Raw genomic sequence first — 21,753 nt, forward strand, 5'->3', positions numbered from 1 at the left:
CATGGGACACCACTGTCATCAGGACAGAAGGCTTTGCATTTTGTGTTTTTTCAGTAATATGGCAAAATATGTTTTATTTTTGCCATATTAATTTGAAAAGAGAAAAAAATGAAGCAGATGAGGCAACAACTTTTTACAGCTCTTATGTAGGCAGACCTCCCACACTATTAAAAACTAGTAACTATAAATGGATATATTTATGGTGTGTGACACAAATTTTTCTATAAAACCTCATGTTGTTCATCTACACCTCATTAGACAGCAGAGATAGTGACAGTTGCAGGATATGATCATTTATTAATTATTTTCATTATTTGTGACATGCAAACAGGGTTACTTAGGCAAAAGACAACAAAGAACCATAAACATTATTATAATCATACACACAATAGCAAGAGACCATGAGGCTTGGTGTAGTCCTTTGTGCTTGTAGTTCACTCTGTATTACCTGAATTGGGAAGCAAACTCTTTTCCAACATTGTAGTTTACAAATACTTGGTAACTTGGTAAGTACTTTTCAATCAGAGTGCTATAATCCTTTTATACTGCAGTCAAGTAAAATAAAAAATAAGCACCTACACACTATAAGACTCTAACTGGATTCATCCATGTCCAGCTTTGTTTCAGGCTAAACTCATGCATAAGGCTCAAACATTTTATGGAAGCCAGTGTAACTACTTTTACTTTCAGACATGTCATTAGCAGTTAAAGCCCATGCCTCCAAAGTTCCCCAAGGATTACGGATGCTTCAAAGTGCGAGCTGCCAGCTCCGAATTGTGTGTAATGCAAATCGGAGCAATACGAGGTCCAGTGTAACTTAGAGACTGCCTCTGATGCAGGAGCTTCTTCACTACTTCATTCACCTGGTAAAAAAAATGACATAACCATAAAACATTTTAAAATGAATTCTATAACTGTATCACAGAATTCATTTTAAAATGTATTATGGTTATATTTTCTCATCTTTGAATGGGTATTCAATTAGCAATGCAAATGCAAAAATAAGAAGGAATGGAAATAATTTGTTATTTTAAAAATTCACCTGTGCTACTGAGTAGAATCAGGCAGTGTTTATTTAGTTTCCATTACTAACAATTAGATGGCTGGTCATTCAGTTGGAATACCTTTTCCTTGCTCCTGATTAACTCTTGAGAGTATTCAACAGGTTTAAATCTCCCCTTCACATTCGCTCTGCTTAAGGCCCTTTCTAAGCCTGTTTTCAGCTGGCTGTCAGTGTCATGTCTAAGGACCATCCTCTCTAGCTTATCGGAGAGCCTGAAAATGCGGAGACAGCAGTTACAGGTAACCACAATGAATTATGCCATGGTGGCACAGAATACAGCAACAATTCTGTGTGAATATGCTCATGTAAACCAAAGAAATCCCTTTCCCACCTTGACACAGGAAAGCTTGCTAGTTTCCAGGACTGGATCCTTTCCATCAGCCGAGCTTTGGCTGTTTGAGCCATGCCACTGGATATGACATCTGACAGAGAGCAGCCTGGGAAAAGTCTGAGCAGCAGAGGGACGAGCTGCCCACAGACATTCAGAATAACACACACCACATAACACATTTGATACACATTTCATCTGCATAAGGTTTGCTTTCATTTTCTCTTTTTTTCCAACATATTAACCAAGAATGCTCAATCTTACTTTTCAGTGTTTAATAATATACTTTTAAATAACACTACACGTCATGCCAGTACTCAGAAAAAGTCCTTAAACAAACATTATTTTATATTTGCAGTTGACAGTGACACCACTTTATTTGGCTCTATACCTATTTTGAAATCCAGCAATTTCTTTGAGGTCAAAATACAAAATGGCAACTTAATTTAAGATCATTTCAACTGGATGAACCATACTTTCCATATACTGTAGTTCTTTTGTACCCTCTTCTTTCAAAGGACCATGAGTAAATGAGTTTTTGGCTCCTCATAATCCTCACACAAGAGAACTAAATGAAGGTCCAGCATTTCTTCTAGATGTGGAGTTTGAATCTGGATTCTATTTATGTTGTCTTTCAACATAAGGACTAAAGTAAAGCAGACCTTTTTAAGGCTGGAAAATCACAATAAATCACTTATATACATAGCCAAAACATTAAGCCTTAAAGGCCACACAGCCAAAATATTAAGCCTTATGAATAAAAAGGCCAGTCTGTCATATGAAAAAAAAAAAAGAACAATAATAAAATAAAAAAACATAAAAACCTGTTGGGTTTCGGAACAAGATATTATGGATAGATGAGACAAAGATTTATCTGTACCCGAGTGATGGAATGAGGAAAGTATGGAGGGGAAAAAAGAAACTGATCATGATCCAAACATACCACCTTATTTGTGAAGCATGGTGACATCAGCAGTTTGACTGCCTGTGAAGCTGAATTGCTTGTTTTTTTGATGATGAGGAGACCATTACAAGACAAATCCTGATTTACACAGGAGCATCTTAAAAATATTCACATCTAAACAAATTCCTCAAAGTGCTTCAGTAGTAAAAAATGTAACAACTATGGACAGAAATTCTGAAGATAAGACTTAAACAGACACAAGGAGAAATTTAATTAGAGCAGGCCATTAAAAGGGGGTATTAAAGTGGTAAGTTTCTATCAGTGCACATATTTCATATGTGGATATCTTAGTGGTGAGGTCAAATCCCACTAGCCCTTGGCAATGGGTCATTAGACTTACGCACAAAGAGCATATTTGTTTATTAATTAGTTTGTCTTTACAGAACTTAAACGAGCTAATAAATGAAAAACACATGAGTATAAATATGCACTTACTGTACTTTGTAATACTAGACTGTTATATACAGCCAATTCAGTGGATATGAAGGCCACATAGTTGCAGTTTTGTGCTATGTAAAAAAAAATTTAACCAAGATAAATTAAACTTTAGTCACCTTCGCAATAATATAGCAACAAACAAAAAAGTAAAAAAACAAAACAAAAACAAAAAAAAACAAATAGGAACCTTTTAAGTAAAAAACAAAAACCTGGTTGCATTAGTGTGTATAGCCCTTAAATAACACTTTGTTAAAGCATGATTTGTTAGTAATACGGCACTCAGGTAAGGTAAGGGTCTATCAATTTACTGTAGCACATCTTGATTTGGCAAGTTTATGCTCCAGGTACTTCAAACTGCATGGAAATCTCCTGTATACAATGTTCTTCATGTCATTCCCCAGTAGGTCTGCAGTTTTTGCCAAGATAGGTGATTACACATAGCATGAAACTGCCACCACCATGCTTCACCATATGTATGGTGTCCTTAGGGTGGTATTATTAGGATTGTCTTGTTTGTTCCAAACATGTATCTACCATGGTTTGAAAGTGACTGGTTAATTCTGAGCAAAGTCACATGCACCACAGCATAAGGGTTTGCACACCAATGCAATCTGATTACTGTTAAAGTTTTTTATTCATTTTTTAAAATGTTTATATTGGTGTTTCAAGTGGATCAAGATCTGATCTTATATTGGTGTTTGGTGGATCAAGATCTGATTTAATTTATACTTTTTTTTTTTTTTAACATAAAAAAGTATAAATTAAATCAGATCTTGGTCCACCAAACACCAATATGCGCCCTCCCGTGTAACGATACCTTTATGGCAGAGGGGGCTCAGTGACTAAGGATTTGGGCTACTCATCAGAAGGTTGAGGTTTCAGATTCCACTAGTACCAAAATGTGACTTTTGGGTTCTCAAGCCTTGTGTCAGTTATCAGTTGCTTTGGAAAAATGGGAAAAAAACAAACCCTTGGAATAGAGCAACATTAATTTTGTTTCTCATGCAGTTGGGCCACTGGACAATTACAGACTTAAATTTACAATCTTATTCTTCAGTCTGCATGGATAAACAAACGCTGATGAACTTGCCTCATTATTAGCAGGATCTAAGATGAGAGCACAGACAGCATCCTGTGTGGCCTCCTCCATGTGCTGCAGCTTGAAAAGAGCCTTAACACGATTCCCATAGTACTGAGGTATGCCAGGGTTGTACTTGATGGCCAGAGAAAACTTGTCTGCTGCCTCCTGAAAATTCCTACATACATTATACAAGAAAAAACCGCAAGTGCCATAATAAGTGCCATATTGAATATACAATAGTCAGTGTATAATATTTCAATAGGTTCTCAATACTAACATGCCCATTATATAATAAATTATTTCCAGGGTATTCTGTCAACAACTTGGATGTGTATCTTGGATGTGTTACTACCATGAAGTTGATAATTTTCCAAAAAATTAAAGTGTTTAATTCCTCTTAGACCACAACAATTTGTAAACACTAAACTTTTACCTGACACCAGCCTGATAAATATAAATGCTAAAATAATAGAATAGCGTTAATAGAAACTTGATTTCAATTACAGCCACACTACTGTCTGAGCTGGAATTTCTAAGATTTAATTTATACCTTCTGAATGGTGAATTCAACAGTGGTAGCAAAGCTAAACATTACCACGCTTGAGATGGCAATGTTGTCCAATACTTCAATCGACCAGGTAAACTTACAGGTTCTCATAACTATGCAGGCCCAGTGTGTTGTGAATAACAGCCAAACGAAGCCAAATGACTGTATTTTGGGGGTCCAACTCCTCAGCCTGCTGATAGTCAGCCAGGGCAAAAAGCCACTCCTTCTGCCTAAAGAAACAGTCTGAAGTAAGAGAAATATGGTTATGAGTATACAAATTGAGCAGTGCTTTTGGGCAGTGAACCTGATCTTAATAGAATAAAAGTGACGAATTTCAAGTAATCAAAATGGATTATGCGGTAATGTATAGTGAACAGTCAATGCATTTAAATACAGTATATTTTAAAATATATCAAATATAAATTTCCTACTGAGAAATGTCATATTGGCTGAAATTAGGGAAAGACTTTTAACAGAGCCAATATGCATTGTAAATCTAAACTCACTGTGTCCACATTACTCATACCTCCTCGGTTTATAAAGAGCCCACTCTCATCTCGCTGCTCATGGATGGCCTTCGTGAGAAGCATGGTGGCCTCGCTGTAGAAGCCTTGGGTGAAGCACTGGACCGCAAAATCATTGTAAGTGAGCACTAGTTGGACTTGGGCATCTTGTTCAAGATCCTTAGACTCCTCCGGCTTTTCCCCCTCGGGATGTTTTGCTCCATCACCACTGAACTCCACAGCAAGCATCAGATCCTCTACAGCAGCAGTGAAATCTTTCAGTCTGCGGTACAGTATCCCTCTGTGAAGATATATATTTGCAAGAGATAATAATATGTGTAGGGATGTGACAGGGTATGATACTATTTGAAAATGTCAAATCAAAATCAGTTCTTTTCATTTATCAATGTTAATACTTAAATGTTACATGGATTTCTCCTGCTGAAACCTTAACCATATCAAATCTTATAAACTTTTTGAATCAACGTATCCATTTATTAATCTTACTTTATTTGGATATTATAGCTGAAATTATGAAACAATAATATTTTATAATGGATGCATTAATATAAAATTGTGTTTTGAGCTAGTACTGTCTATTTTGTTGTTATACCAATAAAATACTTTCTGACCAATTAGAATTAAGAATTCAACTTTAGAATATAAAAATAAATGATAATAAGCATACTGATATTGACTTGTAGATCAATATCACAATAGAAGGCTAATGGGAAAATTAGACATTAAATTAAGATAACATTTCTTTTCTGTGATTGTAGACTATACAAGCCTGTGTAATCTTGTGATATGTTACTTTGATGGTGACGAAGGACTTAGGCAAACCCAACTAAAACGATGTGTTAGTATCACCTCACCTAAAAAGGTAATATTGTGCATTTTCAGGGTTCAGCTCTAGAGCTGTGGTAATCTTTCTCAGGGCATCAGACAGCTCTCCCTCCACAGCTTTAGTCACTGCCTGCTGGCGAGAGCACTCGGCTCCCTTCTCCATCATCTCCAGCAAGGCCTGCGCCTCCAGACAGCTCGGATTAAGCCTCAGAGCTGCCTTCAGGTCATAGTAACATAGTGTGAGCTGAGGAGAAGCAGTCACCTTTAGATGAACTTAATAACACAGAAGCTTTTCCTTTTTGTTGCTTCATATTTAAACTTTCCTTTACATGTAATGAAGGGAGATATTTGACCTGATTGAGTTGATGGTGTAAACGTGCTCTTAGTGTGAAGAGGTCAGCTGATTGAGTTTCACTATTGAGCCAGTTAGTGACCAGCCGGATAGCGTCAGAGTAACGACCCAGTGCAGTCAGACATGCCAAGCTACGGAGAGATTTATGGAGAGTTTTATTTATGATACAAGAATTCACCAAGTACAACATACACACAAAATTTCACTTTGCTCCCATTTTAGGATCAAGATAGAGAACTTAAATGGAGGCTCAGAACAACTGTAATGGAGGAATCTTTAATAGACTTACAGCTCCCCCTACTGATGGGTGAGCCTAACATAACAAATAAAGTCAGATGTCTTGAGAATCTCACTCTAAATTATTTATATATATATATATATATATTATTATATATGTATATATATATATATATATATATATATATATATATATATATATATATATATATATATATATATATTTTAAGCTTTCTAAAGTTTCTTACTCAAAGATTTCAGAACAAGTGGCTCAGGGGTATACAAACCTTCTCATGTGATAAGGTCTAAAGTCAGGCTTCAGTTCAACTGCTTTATCAAAAGAATCCAAAGCCTCAATGAACATTCCCTGGTCACAATAACACTGGCCCTGTTGGTATAAAGAATGCATCCAAGCTTACATCATAACTTGAATGTCTGGACAATGTTGAGAGTGGTTATTCTAAACTATCACAGCTAATTTCATATCTCCATTTTTTCAGATAAATACCAAATATCAAAAATTATTCAATGATGCCTCTTACATGATTCAAGATTATATTATGCTTTACTATATTAGATTATAAATCCATCATAGTTACCTGCAGGTAATAAACAAACGCAAGGCGATGAAAATAAGCCTTTTTCTGTGGTTCCAGGTAACAAACATGCTTATAATCCAGGACTGCAGACTTGAAGTCACACAGCTGAAGATAAGCCTCTGCTCTCGCTGCATAAAGTTGAGACTTCACAGGAAAATAATTTTAAATAATTATATAATTCCAAATATTCATTATATGACTGTATTAATACTTATTACAGTCTTGTTTCTACCTGTTCTGTTTGTAGTGTTATGGCTTTTGTGAAGCAAGTGACAGCCCTTTCAAACTCTAGCTGATCTACAGCCTTCATGCCTGCTTTATAACTGCAAAACACAAAGCCAAGTCAATATACTAGTATTAATAAGTTGCTGTAAAATAACTTTGAAAACAAAAAAGCTTACTGAGTATTTGCTTTGTCCTTTATAATAAGGTCACCATTCAGATGTCTGTCCTGCTTGACCTCTGAAGTCTGGGAAATGCTTTTGGAGGCAGAGAGTTTCTCAATTGCAGGTTCTTGAGATGGGCATTTTGCCTCTGATTTATTTGAGTCATCCATCTTAGACAAGTTAACAATAAACATAAAATAAAATTAAACTTGTAGTAGAAATGGCAAAATCTTTTTTCTTTTTTGTATGTTGTAACAGCAAGCTATCTTATTCATACAGAATTGTAATAATTCACCCGTAAAATTTCTTATGATATAAAGCTGATAATGATACTAAATTTTGATCTTACTAAATATAATTTCTTGATCCTTAATCATCTGGGAAATATTTTTAGGAAACATTTTATAAAACAAATCCTCCTTTCACCCTAACCTCATACAGGAGACAAAGAAGGAAAACAAACAAACAAACAAACAGCCCTCTGCCATTTGCTTAAAGTACACATTGGGTAATATTACATACAATTTCATTTAGGTTTGTAAATATTATATTATAATTATAATAAATGAAACAGTACACAATTTGTTTATACAAACCTCAGACAGGTTTTTCGAACTCATGTTTCCTGAACTCATAATTCGCCTTTTATTATAGAGTATTATGTGCAGAAAATCTTCATAAATAGATAACTTTTCCCATGGCGTGTCTGGAACGGGAAATATAGTTTTAAACTATATTTAAACTATTTTTATGCTATAGTTTTTTCACACCAAATAAAATCCGTTCATCTTCTTCACAACATAGTAGCTATGGGAACTAGGAATGAGTAGTAAAACGAACAACTGATTCCTTTCGGTACATGTATCGGTACTGAATCGTTAGCCTAAAAGATTTGTTTAGCTAAGTTCGAATTTTTTTCCTAAACATACATACTGTACATACATACATACATAAATAAATAAATTTTATTTATGTAAAATTTTAAAAGCTTAAATTAAAACCAAATACTAGAAATAATTGTTTTGCACATATGGACGCTAGCTAATAAAAAAATATTGCGCATTGATAAACTCAATTTTAGTTGTAAAGGCGAGTTTTGAAATCTTAGGAGCAGTAGTTTAAATAAATTGTCATTTGCTTGCTGTGCTTTTATTTTGAAATTAAAAGCGGAAGTCAATTTGTTGTCAGCATGTCCATCACCTGACATATACTGTATACATACACAAGCTCTGTTCTGTCACACACGGATATGTTTAATCATATGTTTAGTTTGGGTTTGGGGAGCAAGGAGAATCATTGTGGAGTAATGTTTAAGAGCAGTATACAAAAGTAAAAAAAAAAACTTTAAATCCGCAATGAATCATTTAGAGGAGTCGAGTCCACTTTTGGCAGAGGAGGTTCCTGAGCAGGGATCCGAAACTGATGCCTATCTGAAGTAAGGATTTAAGTTTCAAACTTTCAACCAAACTGTACATTTTTTGGAAATAACATTAAATAATTAATTCATTCCATAGGTTCAGCTTTTTTGGTTTGTTTTAATGATGAACAAGATATCACTTTATTTCACGTTTAGTTTTTGTCTGTATCAAGATTCCATGCCAACAATTAATCTTCTCGACTGTCCAAACATTTTACTGTCCAAAAACATGTTTCTTTAACGTCATTACAGTTGGTAATCAACTGGTATTTGATATCATTTAGAATGACTATTTTTACCCTAACCACTATTCTGTGATTCAGTCATCTGTTGTTGTTGTTGTTGTTGTTGTCGTTGTTGATTACATTGTTCTAGTTCAGTTCATCTAGGAGTTTATTATTTGCTAGATATGTAAGAACTGTACTGTGTGATACTATGCACCTTTTACCCTCTTTTACTTTTCATATCACAGTAAATATAGTCAGTTATATCAAGCACAATGTTTCCGTCCTCTGAAACATTCTTTGTTGTTGTTTTTGTTGATTTTTAAGCAAAGTGAAAAATGGGAGGCTGTACATTGCTACATTTGCAGCAGTTCTTGGACCCCTCAGCTTTGGCTTCGTGCTTGGTTACAGCTCTCCTGCTATACCGGATTTGCAGCGTATCCAGGACCCAAGGCTAAGACTCACTGCTGAAGAAGCCTCCTGGTTTGGGGTGAAAACCAGTTTCCAAAACTATGAGGCTAAGGCAGAGTGTTGTTGAAGAGTTGACAGTGTTTACGTAGTCTGTTCTCATTTCCTGTTTCATATCTTGAACAAAAAATTTTGGACTGTTCACTGAGTACAATTTTCCTGCACTTAATTTCTAATTCTCTAGTAAACCATTAAACATTAGCTAATTATTCAGTATATTATTTATAATTAGCATATTATATATTGTATAATGTATACAAATGAGTATGTAGTTACAAGAATAATCACTGATAATAATAAAATTGGAACTCTTTAGGAAAATAATATACATTTTCTGTATTTAATTGAGTTCTGAAATGTCTGTATATTTTCTGGACAAACATCTATGGTACAGATTTAGGATCTGGAAAGTCCATTAATATCTAGGCAATATATTATTTCCTATTAATGATGTAGCAGGTGTTTCAAGTTTAATAGCTATCTGTGACATGTAATATGCATAAAAAATACTATAGTCGTGTGTAACATTTGCTGTTATGTTTCAGAACAAAACATTTCTACATCAGGTAGCAGCTTTTATAGTCGACTTTATCTTTTGCAGTCTGTGGTGACGATCGGAGCTGGTTTTGGAGGACTGCTCGGTGGCTGGGTGGTGGACAAGATTGGGCGGAAGTTGAGTCTCATGTTCTGTGCTTTGCCGTTCATTTTTGGTTTCACCATCATCATTGCTGCTCAGAACCACTGGATGCTGTATGTGGGACGGGTGCTTACTGGTGTAGCCAGTGGAGTTACATCTCTTGTTGTGCCTGTAAGTCTGACTATGTTGTAGATATTTGTAGGTACTTAACCTAATCATGGATAATTTCAAGCAAATTGCAAGCTTACCTAAAGAAAAGGGAAAAGGTTGTGAGCTGTAGGTCTCAACTATAATATATCTCAGTTATCTCACTTTAATATTATTTCTATATTTTAATACTAATACTAATGCTGTACACACACAAGCACACACACAAATATTCCTGAGATGATAACCCCTTGAATTATAAATAAGTAGAATAGTACCAGTTGGTTTCACCTGCAACAGCCTCAGAAAAGCACTTTAATGCACAGCTGATAAATGAAACATCCTGTTTCTCACAAAATTTGGTGCAATGTGCTTAACATTTACTTTTACTTAACTATACATGTATCTATACAAATCTATATGTATGTATGTGGGGGTGTTGTAACAGTCTCTCAAAACCTATCTACAATGGTAATAAACATTTCTGTACTATCTTTTAATATTGCTTTGTATTCTCATAAGCAAGCCACCTGCCCATATACAACCTGTGTTGCAGACAGTAACACACTTTGCAAGTCAATCTAACTTTAAACGCCACACATACACATTACATTTAAGCAATCAAATTCAGTAGAGTTAAAAAAAAAAAAAAAACAGCACGGTAAACTGTCATGACTTGTGTCATGTGTCAGGACTTTGATGAGTCTGTGATGACTCCTAGAGCATTTCCAGCAATCTATTGACACACCAGAGAGACCTTTAAACTAGATTCACTGCCTGCACATAACATTTGTGTACACTTTATGACACAGTCACTCTCTAGCTGAATGACAGAAATAAAGAAATTAGTTTATTTTTTATCTCTATGTAACTTTACTTGTATTTGAAGTTAAAGTTTTGTTTTTGAAAGTATGAACATGTTCGAACATCTCTAGCTTCATTATATAAATCTGTTTTTTTCTCTGAAATCTCTGATATTTTGTGTATGTTTTTTCTCCTCTAGCTTTACATCTCAGAAACATCTCATGAGCGTGTAAGAGGAACACTGGGCTCCTGTGTGCAGCTCATGGTGGTGATCGGAATCATGGGAGCTTATGTTACTGGTATCAGTATTTTTATTTTAGGTTTTTTACTTTTACATTCAGTACACCCTCTCATGCAAATGTCAATCTTCTGAACTTGGTATGCAAGAGATCTAGAATTACAGTGTTCATTTTGATTATTATTTAGGTAATAATACAAATGTTTTATGTAGTATTGGCATCAAGAGGTCATTCATAAACATTAGTACAGCTAGAACAGAATAAGGCGTCACACAGAATCTAAAATTCATGCCTTTCATTTATCATGTAGATGTTCCAGATTCTGCTGAAGGGCTTTTCTTGTCCTTTTATAATCGAGTTAGAGTATACCAGATTATGCTCCATCTTTCACCATCCGTATGTCATTAACAAAACAGACTGCAAGCTTTGTTAGGAACATTGTCTTATCTGTGTGTTCAAAATGACAATTCATACTAAAAGCATGACTATAGAAGGGATATCTTTGATTAGATTTAGTCTGTTTAATAAAATCTTGGTCATTGTGCCTGCTCTTCCAGGATTTTCCAACTAATTATTTAAAAATAAAGACAAAGACAAAGTCTGAAGCTCTGTTTATTGAATCTGACACTGTTTTGTGGTTAAATATTACTAGAGGTTTGGCACCAGCAACAGTGTTCAAAACAATTCAGAGGACCTCACAAACTCATTTCATTTCAAAAGTATCGTAGTTTTAGGGATGACCATGAAATCCAACCAAATTGCCTTTTCCATTACTTGTTTCAACTGAGATTTTGATGTAAATTTGAGAATTGTGTCTCCAAACAGCACTAAACATTTGCTCATGTTGTTTTAAGGTCTGTTCCTGGACTGGGGATGGCTGGCCATCACCGCCTCCATTCCCCCTACACTGATGCTGGTGTGTATGTGCTTTATGCCAGAGACGCCACGCTACCTGCTGTCTCGTGGGAAAAGGAGAGAAGCAGAAGATGCATTGCGCTTTCTTAGAGGACAGGACACACCAGTCGAGTGGGAATGTGCAAAGATAGAAGCAGCCTCTCGATATGAGGTGAAGCTTTATAGTCTCCGCATGTGGTCGCATTTTTAAAGCATTAATATGAACAGATTTACTCATACAAAACATAAGTGAAAAACCTGTAATGGATTCAATATTGTGTGAGACCAGCCTCGCCTTCCCAGAAGATTGGAGTTTACTATAACATTAATACCAGTAATAACAGTAAAAACAGATAAAATTGGACTCAATCTGGAATGGGATTTTCCAAAAATCACATAGGGGTGTGATGGTTTTGTGTCTACATACCTTTAGCTACATACTGTAGTGGATATATTACAAATACATTTCTGTTTAAATCCAGGAAGGAAGTCTCAGTCTGGCTGATTTGAAAGACCCTGGTATATATAAACCTTTAGGAGTGGGCATCATGATGATGCTCTTGCAGCAATTTACTGGCATCAACGCTATCATGTTCTATGCAGAAACTATATTTGAACAAGCTCACTTCCAGGTAAGAATTTTTAATCAAGCTTTCCATAATATGCATCTGATTTGATTTCATTTGTATTTGAGTCGTATTTTTAATAGAACTAAAACAAATATAGCATCGTTAACCCTCAGAAGAACAAGTGGATCTAGAAAAGTTGTCTATGGTTAAATTGGTGTTGAATAATGTACTCAGTGTTTTTAAAAGTAGACCAAATACAGGCTGACCACCATGGTTTGTGGGGTGGATTGGGGAAGACCTATCAAATACAGATTCTTCAGTCTCTGTGGCAGAATTGTGCCGAAAAACAAGGTTTGACCAAGATTAGGGTTTTCTTGACTATAACATGCTTTGACACACATATACACAGGCCAACATCACACTTGTGCACCAAATTATTTATTTTATTTATTCAGCCTTTCTTTGACTTTGGGAAAAGCACAGTGAGATTAAAAATCTCTTTTTGCAAGAGCATTCTGGCCAATATTTAAAAAAAAAAATAATTATATATACATATATAGTAATTATCCAAATTTTGTCCAGTCTGGCCTTGTTCAGCAGCCTAACACTAAGAGTACTAGGAATTTTATATTGAATAATATGAAGGTCTGTTACAGCTTTTCATTAGTGACCCACTTTGGGGGACCTCTCTATAAATGGTCCTTTTGGCACTAAGTTATGTCTTAGTTGTGATCTTTGTGTCACAGAATGGCAGTGTTGCGTCGGTGATTGTAGGAGCCACTCAGGTGTTTTTTACTGCGGTCGCAGCTCTAGTCATGGATCGAGCAGGAAGAAAGGTTTTGCTCATCCTGTCAGGTCAGTATTTGCCTTTTATACTTCCCCTTATTCGTATGCTGATACTTTTACACTTTCATGTTTATTCCACAAACCTCTACTCATTTTCTCATCTCTACTTTGCTGTTCAGGTGTTGCCATGTGTGTAAGTGAAGCAACGTTTGGCATTTATTTCAAGTTGTCTGTGACCAAGCATGGTAACTCCACACTGATCAGCACAATTTTGGAAGCCCAGGATGCAGTCAGTGAAGCCGCACACACTGATCTGTCCTGGCTCGCGCTCACTAGCATGGGCATTTTTATAACAGGTAATTAGAAGTTTATTTACTAACAAAAAAACGTATGATTCTTATGCACAGAGAATAAAATGCTCTAAAGAAAAGCATTGCTGTAATTGCTCCTACAAGAAGATTAGTGAAAATGAAATGCTGAAGAACATCCAGTTTCACTGGATCTTTAGTTTATAAAATGTTTTGTATAAATATCTCATAGACTGTAATAGGTCTTTTATTTGTGTCTTTATTAATTCAATAATGTACTCAAATTGTCTTTTAACTTATAATTGATGTTTTTATCAGGTTTTGCACTGGGTTGGGGGCCTATACCATGGCTCGTGATGTCAGAGATTTATCCCACCAAGGTTCGAGGACTCGGAAGTGCTGTGTGCGTACTCACTAACTGGACCTGTGCCTTCATCGTGACCAAAACGTTTCAGAATATCACGGTAAAGAGTGTTTTCACACACACACACACACACACACACACACACATATATATATATATATATAAAATGAGATGTGACCAGATGTAAAATTATGTAAACCACATGTAAAATCATCTAATAGGTTGGACAACCCCATAAACACTTTTGTACCAAGGTACAGATACTGTGTTTGGGCATGTTTCCATGCATTGTGTGTGGTGCAAACCTAATACTCAATTAACATTCCTACAGTGAAATGGCAGCATCAATACTGTGGGGAAACATTTTGTCATCAGAAACTGGGCTTCTTTTCAAAATTGGTGTGAGAATGAATGGAACAAAATACTGGGGAATACAGTATACAAGAAAATCTGCTTTAGTATTTAAACAGACTAAAGCAAACACGGCCTAAAACAAGGCCAAAGCAGCAGAGGAGGGGTAAAAACAAAAAGGTGGATGTTCTTTAGTGACCAAGTCAAAGTCCAGGTCTGACTCCAATTGAGAATTTGTAACACTGTTTGAAAATTGCAGTCAGCAAACAATGTGAAGAACCTGTGGCAGATCTGTCAGTAAGAATGGGCAAGATTGATTACGAAACAGTTTGCAAAGCTGCTAAGAACTTATTCTAACAGACTTAAAGCTGTTATTTCAGTAAAAGATGGTTTTACCAAGTAGTTGTAGGGGTTGTGTACTTGTGAAGCAGCAGACATTTTATTTATTTATTTATTTATTTATTTATTTTAAATCTACTAAAAAACAGTGATTTGTGACATTGCAAAAGCACTTTAAGTATATCTTAGTTTGCAATAATAATGTGCTGTAACGGTCTGTATGGATTTGTAATACAGACAATTCTTATGACTATTAAGGGGGGTTGAAAACTTTTGATAATTATTCTATTAAAATGAGTGAATTAATATAAACCTGTGATTTTAAATCATAGCCTGCAGTTGTTATGGAATTAATCAACACTTTCTGATCACTCAGACCCAGAGATCAACAGCGCTTTGATTTAACCAGTAGCCGTTACTGTTGTTGTAGATAATAATGTCTGTAAGATAAAGACAAGGCTTAATCTGTGTCCTCGTTGTTCTTCACTTGGGAAACACCCCAATTACTGTGGCTGTTGAAAGAAAGGTTTTGAAGAATATATTTAACTAATAGTTTGTTGTAATCCTACAGGATCTCATAACCAGTGCAGGGACGTTCTGGATGTTCTCGTGTCTCTGTGCCATCAACGTCATCTTCACTGTCTTCTTTGTTCCGGAGACGAAAGGCAAAACACTGGAAGAGATTCAGTCACATTTTAAAGGAACTCATTCTCACTAAGTGAAGACTCTTTTCTCACTGCTAGCACCAAAGTAAATGTTATGTGCGTCACTGGATTTCTTAAACTTGATTTCTTGTCTCCAAAGACTAATGTAATGGAAACATGACTAATGTAAGACTACAAAGACTAATGTAATGGGAACTTTTTTCAAAATTGTCTTTCTAAAGAAGGTGATACAACAGTACCTGGGCTTACATTTCTATTTTTATTTGTTTTGATAATAAAGGCACTTTCTCTATTAAAGTGTAATATCAGATCTTCTGAAGTTTATCTTCTTCAGTGATCTCTAACAAATAGCACTAGTTCAATAAGTTCAGTTCCATGAAACATTAGATGAATGTACTTGAATTGATCCCTTCAGTTCAGACGCATCTTCACAGCAAATAACATGGCAGAATTACAGGTTTAATAATCCAGTAAGCTATTGTTCCTGAATACACCTCCAACTGCCAATGAACTAATGCTATACTTTAATACAATGTTGTTTTTTTGTTTGTTTGTTTGTTTTTTTTTTTCATTTTGTTGTATTTAATAAAACTAACCCAAACGCTATGTACCTGTGTGCTGTATTAAATATTTTTTGCTAAGGTTAAATTGAATAAATTTCAATTTTAATGAGGAAATTTGGAATTGTTTTGTTACATGTAAATTTAAAGGTTCAGCCACACAGTTGGATCACATTTTGGAGGGAAAAAAAATTCACTGTTTTTCTAAGTAATAAAAATGTCAGCTATTTTGTTAATACAGAAAGTATTACTATAAATATATTATATATATATATACAGTATTTTTATACTGAATTTATTAATATTCAGTAATTATTACTAGATTCATAAGAAATAGGTAGCCATGTGACATTTTAGCCTGGTTTCCTATCCCATAAATGATCATGACACAATCTAATTGTCTATTTTAGGAAAATATATTTGAATCATTTCCATAGAATAATTTCTAAAAGCAGTTTAGAAAATCTAATAGTAAACTTGTGCATCTGCTGAGCATTTATTTTTTCTTCAGACTTCAGGGAATGCCCTGTTACTTGATTTCTGTTTTTATTGGGTTGAAGTTGTGCCTGCGCTTGGGTTTGGGGGCTTGGCCTGCAATAAATCATGAACACTTCCCACTCTTGGCTGTCTACATAAAGCCCCCAGGTTCCTGGAAGAGCATTCACAGTTTTGCAGCCTGAGGTTTGCTTTGTAACACACAGAAAGGGAGTCTGGATTACAGTTTAACATGTTGCTAGCTGTGGCGGTTCTGTGCAGCGTAGTGCTATGGACGCACTCATTCAACTCCACTGATATACAGCCCCAGGCAGATTTTGACCTCGAAAAGGTGAGTGAAATATGCACAAAATAAAAAGAAACTATTTCTTGACATAACCGTAGGTATACATAGAAAGTTAATTATAGTAAATCAAGTAGTAGTATTTTCTACTCAAGCACTAGACTAAAAGGTCCTTTGTGAAAATGTTAACTTGTGACACTGAAAGGAAGGTGAAAGAAAATAGTGAAAGGATTTTAAAGCAAACTTTATTGATTTTAATGATTTAAAATGTAAGCTTCAATGAGTCATGTTAAATCAAATATTTTACCAACAGATTCAGCACTTAATCAAATAACCCTCTTGGACTTTAGCTGCATCTGTAAACCTTGTCACTCTGGCAGAGGCCTGTATGTAATTTACAATAATGAGATTAACTCACTGATCTCCTCTATCTTTTTAATACCTTGCATTTAAATCTCTTTCTAAGCTGTAATTCCAGGCAATATGTTTTACTATTCCTTTATGTATGGTTAACATCTGGATTAACTATGGATACTTTTTGTCATTTATTTAATTTCTGGTTATTGGGATAAATCAAGTCTGTGGGACCCAGTTGTCCTTTCATAGTCTATATCCAAAGCCAGTATAAATATCACTCACACAATCATCTATATATCTCGTGCCTCTTGTAATTCAGTGTTTTTCTGGCACACAACCTAGCTTCACAATATAGGTGAAAAAAAATCAAACCTCAGTCTTAAATGGCCTTTAAAGAACCTTTATCTTCTCATACAGATGCTTTACTTGCTGCCAAGTTACAGATGCTTTACTTGCAAAATCTGATCTTAGCCCAGGGGGCACGGTGGCTTAGTGGTTAGCACGTTCGCCTCACACCTCCAGGGTCGGAGTTCGATTCCCGCCTCCACCATGTATGTATGTGTGTGTGGAGTTTGCATGTTCTCCCCGTGCCTCAGGGGTTTCCTCCGGGTACTCCAGTTTCCTCCCCCGGTCCAAAGACATGCAACCTACCGGTTGATTGGCATCTCTGGAAAATTGTCCCTAGTGTGTGATGTGTGTGTGCCCTGCGATGGGTTGGCACTCCGTCCAGGGTGTATCCTGCCTTGATGCCCAATGACGCCTGAGATAGGCACAGGCTCCCCGTGACCCGAGGTAGTTCAGATAAGCGGTAGAAGATGAATGAATGAATGAATGATCTTAGCCCAAATCCTCATGTGTTAATTTTACTACATACGCCTGTGTTCTCAAACCTGTTAATCCTAATCACATTTAATAATTAATAAACACCACATTCTGAGGCTTGTCATTCTGATCTCTTTCCTATTACTTATTACTTAGTTTTATTTCATTAATCTTTCTTATGTCACGTCACCAATGTTAAATATAATATTATGATTTCATATAAGTTATCGTTTGCATCATAAATATAGTTATTATTTGCATCAAAATATAAATTAATATACTAATGATTGAGTAACTAACTACATTCAGCTGACTCCAGGTGCTTTAACATTCTCATTTCTTTATGTATAAATGATTGTGTGTCTATTCAAAGCTGTTATATATTTTCTTCAATTTTGTTACTACACTGGTGACATTTAGCATTAATCTTACTTACAGTTTTATAATCTTACTGTACAAATTCCTCTCAGTGTCTATTAGACTATAACAGCACTTTTGAGATCAGCAGAAAAAAAGAATGAGTTCTTATTTGCTAGTTCAATAAAGAAAGCAGCCAATAATACATCTAAGACCATAAAATGTTTCAAACTGGTGACAGATTCTGCTTCTGCCTGCATTATATACATGCTTCTCTTAATACCAAAACCATTGCAAACTCAGACCATGTCTGCTTTAAAGTGCTGCTGAATTCATTTGCATTTTCATGCAATTTCATTTGCAATCATTTCCCCTGTGTGGATATCTAAATCTTTTGATAAACACTAGATTGGCAAAAATGTAGTTAAGGGGCTTCAGTATCATCATCTTCTTATGCCTATTGCATACACTTGCTCTAACAGTTGTTAACCTTATTGTTAGTTTACAGGTGAATGGTATCGTGTTGGCTTTGCTTATGACGACCCAGTAGTTATTAAATACAAAAGCAAAATGCTAATCTCAAGAGGCCATCTGATTGCTAATGAAAATGGAGGAGCCAACCTTACCATGTGGACAATGAATAGGTACAGTTCCTTCTTTTTTCAGCATGAGTATAAAGCTATTCTATACCAATCATACCATAATTACCAATCATACCATAATTCAGTTAAACTTTTGACCAACTCATATAGATATACAGAGCTCTAAGGTGTCTTGGAGTTTTCCTTCTGGGTTCTATGTAGAAAGCTACAACAGTGAATCCAAGCTTTAATATAATATAATATTATATAATATAATATATAATATTATATAATATAATATATTTAATATAAGCCGTATTTATTCACTGAACCCTTAAAGATTAAATAATTCTTTTGATTTATTATTTATGTTTTTTTAATGATTTTTTCAATGTCATCTTTCAGCCATATTTTTTCTGCCCTTAGCCAAAAGACATGTGATATAAGTTCTTATGTGTATGAGAAGACAGAGGTTCCTGGAGCTTTCACTTATTTCAGTCAACGTAAGTCATGTTGTTATGTAATGATATCTCACACGTTCTACATAAAATATTTAACACTGTAGAAAAAAGACAGTAAAAAGACAAGTGGTGATCTTATAGATCTTAGAACTAAATTGATGATCTGCAATTTTTACTTATTATTTATTATTCATTATAAGGGCACAAGATTGAAAAGGACATTACTGTGGTGGAGTCAAACTACACTGACTACGGGGTCGTCCTGAAATACAAGAATATGAACAAAGAATACTCTCAGCTGGCTCTCTATGGTGAGCACATGAGGCTTCTGCAGAATTTAAGCTAAACCTGAACTTCTTGATACTGTAACAACTTTTGTCAACCGTCTATGTATGCTTTAGGCCGAAAGCCAGAACTCAGGCCGGAGGTGGTAGAACATTTCAGATCATTTGCCTTGTCTATTGGGTTTTCTGAGGAGGCCATCATAACACCAGCCATTGTGGGTGAGTTTGATGCAGAGCGAAAAGTAAATAAGACATTAGACCGAGATATGTCTGGGGCGTATATTTGCAGGCCTTGTGATGTTTACATAGCAAAGATAATGCTGTACAGCGAGAATAAACATTATGATAGAGATAGAGTCTAGTACCTTTTGATCATCTTACAATAAAGTGTATTTATATGTTGCACGTATTATGTCCTGAAGATATGAGACTATATGTGTATGTATAGGATGATATAAGTTGGCTGGTGCACAGAACAGACATTTCTTACAAATCAAACAATTCTAATGCCATCCTGCTTATTTATTTCTCACTCTTATTGCAATCTATTCTGACCAATATTTTATTCTGTTATAGACCCATGCCCCCTTCCAGAGCCAAGGTAAGGATAATATGACTCATTAAACTGATTTAGAATATTTTATGTGTGACTTTAGAGCTTAATGATACTAAAACTTTCTACCTGCAGTAATATGACAGAATTGCTGGATTAGAAGAGTCAATGTTCATCGTTTCTTTGCTCATCTTGCTCATCCTCGTTATCCACAAAAATTCTGTGCAACTTTGTTGGTGCTTGTTATTGTTTTCTAATAATGTTTATGACTCTTATGTACAGTAAATACCATGTAATAACAGAGTGAAGCAGTCATATACTGTTAATTCTGTAAAGTTATGCTTATGGAATTTCTTATTTTCTATCATTAGTTAAAACTAGTAAAAACATATTGCAGCATTTAATGTATAGCCTGCGATGTTTCTTCTTCTCAGCAGAGGTCAGTGTAGTAAAATGCTCTAGTCAGATCCAGCTGTGTCACAGAGTTAATTTTGTCCTTTTGTTAAAACCTTTGAGGGTCTGAGATTCTACATGGAAGAATAAGACATCATTATCATGCCCTTTTGTTCTATATCTTATGGTGTTTTTTCTAGGCTGCATTTAGCAGGGTTGCCAAGTCTCCTCTTTTTCTGTGGACTTTGGCCAGTTTGCAACCACAGGCTTATTTTTCTGTCTACTGGTTGGGTTTTAGCATTTATTAGAATAATAATGTCAAATGTTTGCAAGACAGATACTGAGGTTGAATGGTTTTATTAACTCATGTTCTTTTTAATCCAAAATGACCCCTTTTTCATTTGAACGATGCTAACAATGATGTCTATGTACTTTCCACTGCAAAGATATTATAAATAATCAATTAAAACATGTAGAGGCAAATGTAATTAACATTTCTCTTTATTAGACTATTTCTTGATGTTTTGATATCATTTTCTCCCATGTATAATACCAAAATGATGTAGAAAGGTGTATTAAACATAATTGTAAATGTGAACCTTAAAGCTAATGTTAAAATATGTCTCTTTCTTTCACTCTCTCTTATTTCTTCTCCTACCTTGCAGCCTTCACACACCTTTGCCATGCACTCTATTTTGTTACTGTGTTTCTTTAAATTCTGAAATGATAGTATGAGAATACTAGAATGGGACATAACGCTGATAAAAGGCAAACATAACGTGGTTTAATAGAAAACGGTAAATGCGTAATGATAAATGCATGTATATGGGCTGTGTTTATGATTAAAGTGCAGTGAATAAACATGTAAAATGATGTGTGTAATATGACCTTGACGTTTGGGGAAACTATATGATGTCTCTTTGTAAATAATTCAATATGTTTTGCAACAAAAAGTTGGAGTCTGTCTGGATTTATTGAACAGTGAGCTAGTTTTGAAAGGCCATTTGACTTAAACATAATTCTAGGGGAGGCTCTACTAAACATTTTATTC

General features: G+C 35.1%; 3 protein-coding genes across 5 annotated transcripts; 2 read left to right on the top strand and 1 right to left on the bottom strand.

Moving 5' to 3' along the window:
• Positions 1-416: 416 nt before the first annotated feature.
• On the bottom strand, positions 417-8,197 carry LOC132854726 (tetratricopeptide repeat protein 16). 2 transcript variants are annotated; one of them, XM_060883308.1, is made up of 13 exons: positions 7,941-8,197; positions 7,360-7,514; positions 7,191-7,281; positions 6,959-7,102; positions 6,647-6,747; positions 6,124-6,253; positions 5,800-5,987; positions 4,948-5,225; positions 4,523-4,664; positions 3,884-4,049; positions 1,395-1,531; positions 1,125-1,275; positions 417-863 (listed from the first exon to the last, which is right to left on the bottom strand). In XM_060883308.1, exons 1-13 carry the CDS (start codon positions 7,977-7,979, stop codon positions 738-740), a joined length of 1,848 nt encoding a protein of 615 aa, XP_060739291.1. In that variant the 5' UTR covers positions 7,980-8,197; the 3' UTR covers positions 417-737. The 2 variants fall into 2 exon arrangements, with proteins under 2 accessions (XP_060739291.1, XP_060739290.1); XM_060883307.1 differs by having other exon boundaries at positions 418-863; positions 5,800-6,014.
• Positions 8,198-8,538: 341 nt separating this feature from the next.
• Positions 8,539-16,162, top strand: slc2a8 (solute carrier family 2 member 8). 2 transcript variants are annotated; one of them, XM_060883128.1, is made up of 10 exons: positions 8,539-8,779; positions 9,313-9,475; positions 10,055-10,261; positions 11,241-11,340; positions 12,135-12,346; positions 12,657-12,806; positions 13,490-13,598; positions 13,709-13,885; positions 14,156-14,301; positions 15,463-16,162. In XM_060883128.1, the coding sequence occupies exons 1-10, from the start codon at positions 8,700-8,702 to the stop codon at positions 15,607-15,609; spliced, it is 1,491 nt and encodes a 496-aa protein (XP_060739111.1). In that variant the 5' UTR covers positions 8,539-8,699; the 3' UTR covers positions 15,610-16,162. The 2 variants fall into 2 exon arrangements, with proteins under 2 accessions (XP_060739111.1, XP_060739112.1); XM_060883129.1 differs by having other exon boundaries at positions 12,219-12,346.
• A 604-nt stretch (positions 16,163-16,766) lies between these two features.
• On the top strand, positions 16,767-21,655 carry lcn15 (lipocalin 15). The gene is made up of 7 exons (XM_060883131.1): positions 16,767-16,942; positions 18,932-19,074; positions 19,438-19,514; positions 19,673-19,783; positions 19,874-19,975; positions 20,333-20,357; positions 20,445-21,655. The coding sequence occupies exons 1-7, from the start codon at positions 16,844-16,846 to the stop codon at positions 20,467-20,469; spliced, it is 582 nt and encodes a 193-aa protein (XP_060739114.1). The 5' UTR covers positions 16,767-16,843; the 3' UTR covers positions 20,470-21,655.
• Positions 21,656-21,753: the final 98 nt, after the last annotated feature.

The sequence above is a fragment of the Tachysurus vachellii genome, chromosome 12 (assembly GCF_030014155.1).
Source record: "Tachysurus vachellii isolate PV-2020 chromosome 12, HZAU_Pvac_v1, whole genome shotgun sequence".
In the NCBI taxonomy this organism is placed as follows: Eukaryota; Metazoa; Chordata; class Actinopteri; order Siluriformes; family Bagridae; genus Tachysurus; species Tachysurus vachellii.

Coding starts and splice junctions, on each gene's coding strand:
- LOC132854726 (XM_060883307.1), bottom strand. CDS start 7,979: ATGAGTTCAGGAAACATGAGTTCGAAAAACCTGTCTGAG. Junction 7,282..7,359: donor AAGGACAAAGCAAATACTCA/GTAAGCTTTTTT, acceptor TGTGTTTTGCAG/TTATAAAGCAGGCATGAAGG. Junction 1,532..3,883: donor TAGATCCTGCTAATAATGAG/GCAAGTTCATCA, acceptor GTCTGTGGGCAG/CTCGTCCCTCTGCTGCTCAG.
- slc2a8 (XM_060883128.1), top strand. CDS start 8,700: ATGAATCATTTAGAGGAGTCGAGTCCACTTTTGGCAGAGGAGGTTCCT. Junction 13,886..14,155: donor CATGGGCATTTTTATAACAG/GTAATTAGAAGT, acceptor TGTTTTTATCAG/GTTTTGCACTGGGTTGGGGG. Junction 14,302..15,462: donor AAACGTTTCAGAATATCACG/GTAAAGAGTGTT, acceptor GTAATCCTACAG/GATCTCATAACCAGTGCAGG.
- lcn15 (XM_060883131.1), top strand. CDS start 16,844: ATGTTGCTAGCTGTGGCGGTTCTGTGCAGCGTAGTGCTATGGACGCAC. Junction 19,515..19,672: donor TTTCACTTATTTCAGTCAAC/GTAAGTCATGTT, acceptor ATTCATTATAAG/GGCACAAGATTGAAAAGGAC. Junction 20,358..20,444: donor TGCCCCCTTCCAGAGCCAAG/GTAAGGATAATA, acceptor TTCTACCTGCAG/TAATATGACAGAATTGCTGG.